Below are 12212 nucleotides of genomic sequence, written 5' to 3'. Positions count from 1 at the left end.
ATTTATCCCAAAGGTAGAGATGTCATGAAAAGAAGGGGCACCTGCACTCCAATGTTCACAGCAGCAATGTCCACAGTAGTCAAACTGTGGAAGGAGCCAAGATGCCCTTCAACAGATGAAGGGATAAAGATGATGTGGTCCATATACACGATGGAATATTACTCAGACATGAGAAAGGATGAATGCCCAATTTTGCACCCATGTGGATGGAACTAGAGGGAATTATGCTAAGTGACCTAAGTCAAGCAGAGGAAGACAATTACCATATGGTTTCACTCCTATGTGGCACATAAGCAATAGCATGCAGGACCACAGGGAAGGGAGGGAAATCCAAAGGGGGAGAAATCAGAGAGGGAGACAGACCATGAAAGACTCTGGACCCCGGGAAACAAACGGAGGGTTTTAGAGAGGAGAGGATGTGGGGAGAGGGTAACAGGGTGATGGGTATTGAGGAGGGCACGTGTTGTGATGGTCACTGGTTGTTATACTTAACTAAGGAATCACTGAACACACCAAAAACTAATTATGTACTATACAGTGGTTAACTGAACATCATCATAATAAAAAAAGATGAAAATCCTTGTCAGAAAAGCCAACAGGCTTACTGACTAAATTACAATATATTTTACAGTTCGATCGCATGGATAATCTAGACGGCTGAACCGCACTTTCACACTCAATCCCCATTATCATGCTTGCCTATTGATCAAACCATGTCAAATATTTATAATACAACGTGGGTTAAAGAATTATAGTTTTCAGGTGCTTGGGTGGCTCAGTGAAACGTCTGCCTTCAGCTCAGGTCATGATCTCAGGGTCCTGGGATCGAGTCCCACATTGGGCTCCCTGCTCAGCGGGGAGTCGGCTTCTCCCTCTCCCTCTGCCCCCCCATTCCCTCTCTTGCTCTCTCTCTAACAAATAAATAAAAATACTTAAAAAAAAAAAAAAAGAAACGTTTTCTCTCGTGTAGGGCATGCCACAGTTGCATGAATTCTCGTGCCACTTTATGTTTTTTCACTTATGAAAAAATAAAAAACTGTTTGATATACTCTAACTTTTCCTATCAAGCCTAGCACGTATTATTATGGTGAATGTTGTTTTCATAATAATACAAAATCAATAATACTACATGCCACCTTACTTTTGTAATGTATGGCTTCCCATGTTTAGTGAAGAAACAGGCATTCTTATTATTAGTATCAATATTATTATTCCTACTTATACAGATAAGAGGAGGAGGTGATATCCCCAAAGTTTTCAAGGTCAGTCACAAATGCAGATTCATACCTGGTTTTACTTTCCTGGTGGTAATTTTTTTTCCTGCCTTCTACAAATAAGACTTTCTAAATGAGAAATACTAGAGTTGAATAATTTTATTTTCCTGTAATCTACATAATGCAGAATTTTAAAATTACAGAGCTCATAAATTTCAGTCTCCTGATCTTATTGAGAAAGAAACTGAAGCCCAGGGAGAGGAAATGACTTCCCATATCTCAGCTCATTAGCAGAATAGGAACCAGACCTCAAGTCACTTATTTCCATTATAGTGTTCATTGCGCTACAGAGAGAAACTGAGGACCCTACTATAGTCATGACGATTTAAGAGCAGTTCACGTACATTTAGTTCCCACAATAACCCTGTGAGGTGTTACTACTGTTATTCCCATTTTGGAGAATTTAAGTGACTTTGTAACACTTTTAGTCATAGAGCACAAGGCTTTCTAGCTAAGGCCAGAGCTTTTGCACTCTGAAATCAAGGCTCGGGTGTGCTTTCTATAACTAACTCTCAATTCGAAAGGAGCCATTGCTGTAAAGTTTTGGAAACTTTAAAATTATATAGCAATCTTCTAAAAAGATTCACAAAGTGTAAGATAATTATTTTCCAAGAAAAAAAATCTTTTCGATCATAGATCTTCTCAAAGCATAGGCTTTCTATAGATAATGAAAACTGAACTCAGAGAATAATGAAAGCTTACCACTGTTTAGTTTAGCAAGAAATTCGAGAGGGTTCTGATCCAAGTTAACCTTTGTATCATTAATATCAGGTGGCTTACAGCTTAAATAGAAATCATCAATGTAAGCGTCTAGGGCTTCGGAGGCAGAGAAATACGGCTTTTCTTTATACTGGATGGAACCATCAATATTAAAGGAGATGCTGTTGAAGACTAAAGTTGCTGGAAGAGAAGGTTCAGAAGTGCTAAAGTGATGTTTCTTAACTGACTTTGCCATGATTTTTTCAAACTGGGCTGCAATGTCCATTCATCTTTCAAAAAACCCTAAACACAGAAAAAGGTAGACACGATTTCAGTTAAATAGGGCTGGGTGATGATAGAGAATCCTTGCTACTCTTTGCATAGTGTGTATTTATTTTCTTACAAAAGCAATTGCTTTTTCTCCCCTTCTATGCTTTATGTATATTGAGCTCTCAAGCAATGTTCACCGATTAACAGTTTTACTGACATGGCCAAAAGTAGAAGTTGCACTTTAGAAACAAATTAGGGAACTAGAATATGAGCTTTGCCAGGTAAAGCATAACACAGAGGTTTTACTTTCCTTTGGTTTTAGTTTTACTGGATTGGATGAGTAATTGAGGAGTCTTGAGATATTTTTATTTGCTACAATAAAACAGGACAAGCCTCCAGAATCATGTTGTAGTTTTTATTCCCTATGCCTGTTTCCACTCCATGAATGGGACAGGGGAAGCCATGTAAGAAGACAAGAAAACAGGAACAGAGGACCCTGGTACAAAAATGATGTCAGAGACTGGGAAGCAAGATGAAGTGTGTGTTGAAAGGAGTAGATTTAGTAGGACATTGGGTCCTCTGATCTTCTAGTACTCTGGCCTTCAAGCAAGAGTTCAGCTGCCATGAGCCTTTGTAGTCCCACCTTCCATCAACCTCTTCCTCTCCACAGCAACTATGAAAAACAGGTGCTATCAGTAGTCTCATTTCCAGGATAAGAATATGACGGCACAAGGAGATGAAATAGCTTGTCTGAAGGTATAGAGCAAGGAATCAATAGCTAAGGGTGGATTCCAGTGGTTGGATCTGAGCTTGAACTTAACCACTGCACTAGACCACCAGCCCCACCGTCTCAGGTGTGCTGGAACTGCTGGTGTGACCTGTGATCTCTAAACGTCAGCTACTGGTAACGTGCCAGAATCGTCTGCCAAGGTTGGGTGCCTGAGTTCCGTGGTGTCTCATTTCTCCAACATTTAAGAGCATTCACTGGTATGTGCGAGGGGAAATGCCATTTATTTGATAACAACATATAAGTAATGCCAAAGAGAGAGTACTCACTTTTCAGTCCTTTGAAATTCAAATGGATACGTTGTATTTTCAGAATGTTACATTACATGACATCATAATGCCCCAAATTTCCATCTGTGGAGTATTGTTTTGTTTCCTCTAATGTAATGAAGTTATACTGAGGCCTCAGAACCTGAAGAAAACTATAGATCCGCTTTCCACAAAAATGCACAATGGCAGACACAAATACAATGGGCTCTAAGATTCTGGTAGCTCATTCACAGTCCTCTTGCAGCTGAACCCTACAGGAAGACTTTCTATCCAAAGGAAATGATAGACACGGGAAGAAAGGAAGGACAAGAACGCTAATTAGGAAAAGAACAGCAAGAAGATTCTTACCAGGAACGAAACAAACTAACATGGCACCATCCTCGTCCTTAGGTACTTTGCCTCACCCAATTCATACGAATCAGAGCTTGACCTACATGACAGGTGGATATGTGTCTTATGCCCTCTCTAAATTCAAACAAAATAAGGAGTGGATGAGTATCCCAGGCTTTCCAGCCCATGGCAGTTGCTCGGTACAGGTGTTTCGAACTGAATCTCAGTCAAGATGTTCTTGGAAATATGATAAGAATATATATTCTGTTATTTTAAAGGCTTAGCTCAAAACGTACTTTTCGTTTGTAAATCATAATCATGGTCATCTTTGTCATCCTCCTCTAGATCTGTGAGCATGAACTGTTACTAAAACAGACGAAGGGCTTTAGAACAAAGGAAGAAGTAGGTTAAATTCAGTTCTATCTTTCACTAGCTATGTGCCTCTATCCCCTCCCTAATATGTGACTTCTTCCTTTTTAAATTCTGCTTAATAATACTTCACTCATAGAGTGGCTGCTTTGATCGTCTGCTACTTTGTACCAGAATGGTCACAGAAGGGTTAAAATACTGAAATACTTTCAGGACAGCTGGTAAAAGCTGCTGCCCTTCAGATGTAACCTCCCACCCCATGCCTACCTCCTGTACCAGCGCCTTCTTGCTACCTCAGCCCTGACCCACCTCACCCGGAAGCCCTCAGACCTTCCCACAATCCAGGAAGATAAGGGGTACTCTCTGGCTCTCTAGGACTCTGCACCAGCTCTGGCTGATGTCCCTTCTGTCTGGCCAGTGTCTGGCCATACAGGTTATTAAATGTGTTGAATATCATCCATGAGAAGATAATGGTATGCAGAACCTGTTAATGTTTTTCCTTTCCTCGTCCTTAGGTACTTTGCCTCACCCAATTCATACGAATCAGAGCTTGACCTACATGACAGGTGGATATGTGTCTTATGCCCTCTCTAAATTCAAACAAAATAAGGAGTGGATGAGTATCCCAGGCTTTCCAGCCCATGGCAGTTGCTCGGTACAGGTGTTTCGAACTGAATCTCAGTCAAGATGTTCCTTTTGCTATAAAGCATTCCAGCGTGATTCCTGCAACTGTGACAATGTTCAGGAAGATCAAGTCCTTTGGGTTTATGAGTAGCTGCTGAGAGAAACAAAATGGGCAAATAGGATAACGTTATCAAGTCAAGGATTTAATGAGAGGAGGGTTCAATGCACAGAACAAGAAGCTGATGAGGGAGCTGGTGAGATTATCATCCATGGGGGCAATATTTTTGAGGTTCACTTACAGCAAATCCTTAGCACCAGACTGTCCTATGTCCATCTCTAGCTCAAAGTCCAGTTTTAACTGGAAATTTAAAGGTGTTTTCTGTATCACCTAATTGCATGAATAACACTGTAAAGGAAAACTTGATATTTACGTATTTCTAAAACAATATAGAGGGAAAAATCAATGTGTGAGACATGTTGATAGTCCTGGTGAGTGAACGTTATTTATAAACTTAGGCTTATTTCGTGACTTCCATTTTATCATACACATGGTGATGTGCAAATTCATTCTCTTGGATTTTCACCTCTTTTTTTTACTTGTAGGGGATAAACAAAGAAAGGAATGACTACTCTTCTAGTTTAAAAGCAAGATGACCATATGCATATAACTAAGAGAAGAAAAAAAAAAATCAATAATTTCCTAAATAGAAATCAAATAAAATGCAGATTGTCTGGCTATTTCCCCTGGCAATTTCATGTTTGAAGTTGGTCCACCTCTATTCTCTTTGATAGTATTTTAAAAAATGTATTCAATCTATAAAACCTCAGAGACCATCCATCAACCAGGAGGCAACAGATTCCTGAAGAATATAGAAGATTTTAAGTAGGACTAGAGAATATTAGCTCTGTCTTCCTTATTACTTCAGGTCACATCAGACTCAGTCAAAGAAGTGGAGTCCCTCGATCCTGGGCAGGTAGAAAGGTTTAGAGATTTGCACAAAGTTCAGTTTCCTTCTCTCATTCAATTCAATTAAACACAAAATTATTGACTGCCAATGCGTAAGGAATCATGCTAAGTGCTGCATAGGGATACAGTGATGGATTAGACTTTATTTCCTCACAAGAAGCTTATAGTCTAGTAGGAAGGATAAAAGCGGCACATAAATAAGTGCTATCCAAGAAAGGGCACACCGAGCACCCCCAAGGGTGACTGGAATACAGAGAAGAGAAATTACCTCTGTTTGATGGAATTTGGGAAAGTTTCATTTTAGACAGACTATTTAAACTAGGACTTGCAAAAGAGGTAGGATTTAGAAACATGGAAATGGGGGAAAACACAATCCAGGAAGAAGGAACCACATAATCAAAGGCAGTGAGTGAAATAGAGATACAAAGAGAGACACCTGCTTGCATGTCTAGATGGAGGACTAGATCTGATTTTCTTGGGTTGTCAGGTAGTGAGAGAAGAGGGTAGAAATACAATCTTCTCTATTGGACAGCCAAAGTGGTGAGCTTCAGGGCCAGGTATGATATCTACCTTACAGAAAAGGAAAACTGAGCCGCAGAGAGCTTTGAGAGTGCTCTCAGGGAACAGATCTAGTGAGTAGCAGATCTGAGACTTAGAACGTCAAAGGTCATATTCTTTCCACCGCATCCCCAGGTTCACCATCTACCTGTCTTCCCCCAAGAACAGCTGAGTAAAATAAGCACAGACTTTCCTGGCTATGCCTTCCCTCTGTACCTGGTGATGAACTCCAAATCCAAGCGAGAGTATCCTGCCCTACCTGTGCAGCAACCAGAAGTCTGTACCCCAGTTTAGATCATTGGTGGACTAATGTTTTTGAAAGTCTATTTGGGCGTGGGGGTGGAGGGCACCTGGGTGGCTCAGGTCATGATCTTGGAATCCTGGGATCGAACCCCACATCAGGCTCTCTGCTCAGTGGGGAGACTGCTTCCCCCTCTATCTCTGCCTGCCTCTCTGCCTACTTGTGTTCTCCACCCCTCTCTCTGTCAAATAAATAAATAAATTTAAAAAAAAATAAGAAGAAGTCGAAGAAGAAGAAGAAGGAGGAGGAGGAGGAGGAGGAGGAGGAGGAGGAGAAGGAGAAAGAGAAGGAGAAGGAGAAGGAGAAGGAGAAAAGGAGAAGGAGAAGGAGAAGGAGAAGGAGAAAAGGAGAAGGAGAAGGAGAAGGAGAAGGAGAAGAAGAAAAGAAAGTCTACTTGGGTCATCTAGTCAATGGGATATATTACTAGCCAGAGCCCATAGATGCCAGCTATCTCAGGATGCTTGAGGGAGACAAGAAGCATCAGGGCAGAAATATTCCTTAATCTTACGGGTTTTGTCCAAGAAATGTAGTAATCAAATAAAACGTGTTTTACTCAAGAGAGATTATCTTCTCTGTTGTCATTCTGATTCTGATAAAGTTTTGAGCCTTCAAAGATCAAGCTATAGACACGCTATGCTTCAGAATTTGAATTTTAGTAGAATAAAGTCCCTGCAATGCAACTTTAAGTTTCTTGGTATGGAGGGCCTAATGGAAATACTTCACCCATTACATTAATTGCCAGACACTGTGACAATACCTTGTACCTGTAATACCTTCTTTGAAGGACAGCTTACACATATAGTCACTATTATTAACTATTCAGATTTTAAACCACAGGCTGATTCTTAATTACCGAGAAAGAATTAGAGAGGAAACCAGTATTTGAAACACGTAGGACTTCACAGATCAAAATGTTCTCTTTGAGGCTTGTTCAGTAGTAATTTGGTACACGGTAGACAATGGGCAATAATGTAAACTGGTGCTACCCTTGTATTTTGCAGTTTGGGGTATGTAATATATTATTTTGTTTATTATTTACAACAGGTGGAGATGAAGAAGAAGAAGAGAGAGAGAGAGAGAGAATCTCAAGCAGATTCCCAGCTGAGCGTGGAGCCAAATGTGAGGCTCGTGACCATGAGATCATAACCTGAGCCAAAATAAAAAGACCCTTAACTGACTGAGCCACCTCGGGTCCCTGGGGTATGTAATATTTTAGGTTAATAGCTTATCACAGTGTTCTGTCACAATCTTTTACAAACCCAAATAGCAACCCTTATAGATACATGTAAAGAATAAATACTTACAGTAAATGCAGAAAGGTAATACAGAGCAGAGTGTCAGGCGTCTGGCCCTGGTAGCACACTGATTAGTTTCACATCTAGCAGCATGACTTGGGGCAAACTACCCAACTTCTCTGTCCCTAAACTTCCTCATCTCTAAAATGGTAATAAGAACCAATTCAGGGGCGCCTGGGTGGCTCAGTGGGTTAAGCCGCTGCCTTCGGCTCAGGTCATGATCTCAGGGTCCTGGGATCGAGCCCCGCTTCGGGCTCTCTGCTCAGCAGGGAGCCTGCTTCTCCTCTCTCTCTCTCTCTCTCTGCCTGCCTCTCTGCCTACTGTGATCTCTGTCTGTCAAATAAATAAATAAAATCTTTTTTTTTTTAAAGATTTTATTTATTTATTTGACACAGAGAGATCACAAGTATCTCTCTGAGCAGAGAGTCCGATGCGGAACTCGATCCCAGGACCCTGAGATCATGACCTGAGCCGAAGGCAGCGGCTTAACCCACTGAGCCACCCAGGCGCCCCTAAATAAATAAAATCTTTAAAAAAATTTAAAAAAAAATTTAAAATAAGAACCAATTCACAGCCCTGATATAAGGTGATGATATGGTTAACATGTAGAAAAATGCCTTAATATACATGGAAGGTGTTCAGTAAATGGAAGTTGCAGTTGTTATTATGATTGCTTAATATACATTAGTATGTATCACCTACTTGTGATAGGACCTCTTGCTAGAATATTCATTTCCCATGGGGACACATATATTTTGTGATTTCAGGGAATTCTACTCTGCCCAGACAAGCCGTGGTGTAGCAACTTTGGAATATTAAGCACCAAAATAAGAAGCCTAGAATTCCATTCATTGTATTCATTAATCTCCTTAAATTCACATTCCATAGATAAAAGGATTATCCTAAAGCAGGATCGATACTTGATTCATTCCACATTCTAGAATCTTCTGTAGAGCCCAAGAAGCCTGAGGCTGGAGGAGAGGCATCAGCAAAATTTAAATTATTTCCTAAATCTTAAGCTTTAAGAGTTACTGTGTTCTGCTCTAGGGACTGCTTTTCTCTCTATGTCATTTAGCGTTTTTTCCCCCAAAACATATTCAGTTTCTCTTTATTTCCAAATCAGAATATCCACCATTATTGTTCTTCTAATGTAGATGTGAGCACTTCAGCAAAAATAGCTGCCAAAAGGCTTTAAAAGATTTTATTCACTTTAATACGCCATGACTAATTGGGGAAAACAGCAAACAAGCACATTAGGATCATATCTGTAGGCCTGTAACCACTCACTGGCACATGGGCGACACGTTCAGTGGATTGTATTGGGTAATGAGGAAAAAATTCCTTTGCTTGGTGGAAATCTCTGTGAATATAATTGCAAGGAGGAGGAAAGGAGTTTTTACTCAGGGTTTCTAAACTAGAGAATATCATCCATCACCTCTGAATACATTGTTTTTATTATGGAAAAGATATTAGAATCAGAAAGGGAGCACATGCACTCTGCATTTTGAGTTTTCTCAGCAAAGGCGGTGGCATCTGGAAATTATTGTGAAAAAATTAAAACACTAGGAAGTAAAGGGGGTTCTGGGTAAGTTTAATGGAAGAGAAGTAAGGGGGTTCTGTTTAAGTTTAATGGAAGAGAAGTATTCTACTTTTTGGGGAAAATGAACAAAAATTTCTTAATACAAAATCAAATGAGGAAAAACAAATTCTTATTCCACTACTCCTATGTGTAGGCCCTACAGTGGGGGCTACGGAGAAAAACAACTATCAGAGATGCCTTTGCCTTCTTGGAGATTCTAAAACAGTGGGAGACAGAAGCATGATTTTGAGATTTAGCAACTGGCATGGAGCAATTTGTGTTAAGGTGACGAGTAGAGTCAACAAGTAAAGCCTTGCACAGGCGGTGCTGGGCAAAGTATCCCACTTGCAAGCTGAGGCGCCATGTCCTCCTCTCTCCACATGCTTTTCCCTCATTTGACCAAAGCTGATTTGACTAATGAGAAGTCTAGCCTTTCCTCTTAGAATCTTATGAAAGATTTCCACTTCTGGGACTCTGACTTGGGACTTTCTTTAGGGCCTATGTATGCCTCACAAATGGCAGAAAGGCACAGATGAGTATTATAAAACAGGCTACAAGCTTTTCATTTCTAGTTCATTTGATCTATGAAGCAGAAATGCCAGTTGCTTGCCCTGAAAGATTCGAGATACAAAGAATACTAAAAACAAAACAAAACTCCAACACTGAAGTGTTTTAATTTGGTTGTTCTAGGGTAAACTTTATTGTACTCACAATTAATTGTGTCAGAGGAGTTGCAGTTGGTGAATGAGTGATGGCTCTGCCACTCTTGGTATGAGCTGGGTCCTTGGTTCCTTGATAGTGATTCTAGATCCCAGGTTCTCAGTTTTCACACATAATTTTCACTGAATTTCCAAATTTACAAAGGAATCAAAACCCCCCATGAATCTCTTTCCCTCAAGTATTAACATGTAATCAATCTAACTACTACTCTATTATAATTTTCCAAATATCTGTTTTGCCAAACACCAAGCTACTAAAACAGGGCATGTTATAAATTTTAGGTACATTTGTAAGGTGAACAGCTCACATCTTCACACAATTTTTAACAATTTTATACTAGCCTACCTATCTCCTAAAAGTATCACCTAATGTGAATACTCATTTGGGAAACAGAAGAAGCAAACATCTATCATCTCCAAATTAGCGGTTCCTCCATTTATTAATCTGATGTGCTACAAGCTTTATCCCAGTATTAACTGTTCTTCGGTTTCTTACACGCCTTGGCATGTCAGCATTTATGTCACCAAGATGATATCGAACTCAAAAAATTGTTGACCGATGCTAGACCTAAAGGAAGAAACTATTTGCTATAAGAACATGGCAAATCCACCATAAATCCCATCCAAGAGATTGTTTCTTCTGCTCATACCAAACACATAGCAGTGAAAACTTAAAACAAAACTAAGAGAGCATAGGCACACTTCAAAACAAAATAAGCATCTCTGCGGCCCAACTTCGAACTGAAATGTACACTATTGGGTGGAAACTGGAGTGGCCTATTGGGCTCAGGGTTGGATAGACTGTAGTGGCCTGATGAACACATAGAATCTGAGAGAAACGAGATTAAAAGCCCATGGATGCAGGATGTCAGTGGTTATAGGATCATCACATGAGACAGTGAGGTGGAACAGGCATCCCTGCTAGGGGGCAGAGGTTGAAGATGCTGTGACCACTACCAGGGCTGTGATCGCTACTTGGTTGCAGAGGAGGGAAGGAGCAGAGCTACCAGGCACCAGAGCTAAGCTCCAGATTTAAACTCTCTCAGTCACAGGAAAAGAAGCCCTAGCGGTCTTATAAAAACCTGCTTCCCAATGGTTGAGCCCGGGAGGACAGAAGACAACTACAACAATTTGGGATAAGAAGAAGTGATCTTGAGGAAAGGGGGAAAAAGTAAAAAATCAAAACAACAACAACAACAACCAAACCAAAACTTCCATCAAAGATGAACCTGCAGACAAAAACCATAATACAGTACCAAAGTGAATATAGTCCATGTCAAAAATATAGTAACAACAGAGAGATAGATCAAGTTCTACAGAAGAGGTGGGATTTGAATCATACTTGCAGGAAGAAGTTTTGGAAAGGTAGAAAAGGAAGGGGCATTTTGTGAAGAAGAAATATCATATGCAAAATCATGGAAGTTGGATGTGGAAAGCTGCTTGCTTTTTAGGAGGCACTGGAAGGTTGATGAGATACCTTGGAAATGTTGGAAAAGGGAGTCATGCTTTATAAATTGAGATGAAGCCAATCTATGGTGTGCCCAATTGCCATGGAGAGATGCTAAATGTGACTTGTGAACAATGGGAGCAGGCAAAAATGTGATGAGGGAGTAACAGCATGGCAATAGGAGGAAATAGAGGAGGAATGTGGTGGCGGCCAGACATTTCAGGAGGTGCTGAAAGTAGTTAAGATATTAAAGGAGGATGTCTGTGCCATAATGATAAAACAAAAATGGAAAAAAGATGGTTCTAAGGTAGATTTCATAAGTAACAGATTGGGTTAGTCACGGGGGAAAAACAAGGGGGAAATTTTAAGTATTTCAGGTCTGGGAGTCTACTGCCACTCAAACAGTGGTGAAAATTAGAAAAGGCATTCCCTTAAAAATAAATTTTTAATAAAAATCTAATTTAGTGGTGCTAGTATTTTATATTCTTATTTCTTTTATTATTTATTTAAAAAACTGTAAGCAGGAAGACAGAGAAAACATGGGATGGCTTAGCAGCCACCACCAAAACTGAACAAACGTTGACGAAATCGCACCAGATATTTTTAAAGAAATAAAGTGTTGCAGATACAACTATAGACCAACATCTCCAACTCATTTCCCTCTTTCATCCCCCAGAGGCAACAACTATCCTCAACTGGGTGTTGTTATCTTTCAGCTATGGAG

General features: G+C 40.1%; 1 protein-coding gene across 18 annotated transcripts in view; it reads right to left on the bottom strand.

Moving 5' to 3' along the window:
* The window catches only part of GRIP1 (glutamate receptor interacting protein 1), a 674728-nt gene that overhangs the window by 234081 nt on the left and 428435 nt on the right, over positions 1–12212 (bottom strand). For 2 of the 18 annotated variants that reach the window (XM_082740967.1, XM_082740977.1), the window contains exons 1-2: positions 3300–3316; positions 1977–2276 (exon numbers count right to left, since the gene is read on the bottom strand). The exons of the other annotated variants lie outside the window; for them this stretch is intronic. In XM_082740967.1, the coding sequence (XP_082597093.1) occupies positions 1977–2259 (283 nt within the window). In that variant the 5' untranslated portion in view covers positions 2260–2276; positions 3300–3316. Of the gene's footprint in view, positions 1–1976; positions 2277–3299; positions 3317–12212 lie in introns of those variants that run through there. 18 annotated transcript variants of the gene reach the window in all.

Source organism: Mustela nivalis (genome assembly GCF_964662115.1).
Source record: "Mustela nivalis genome assembly, chromosome: 7".
Classification (NCBI taxonomy): domain Eukaryota; kingdom Metazoa; phylum Chordata; class Mammalia; order Carnivora; family Mustelidae; genus Mustela; species Mustela nivalis.
The sequence above is the reverse complement of the archived record's forward strand: the minus strand, read 5'-3'. Positions and strand labels throughout refer to the sequence as shown.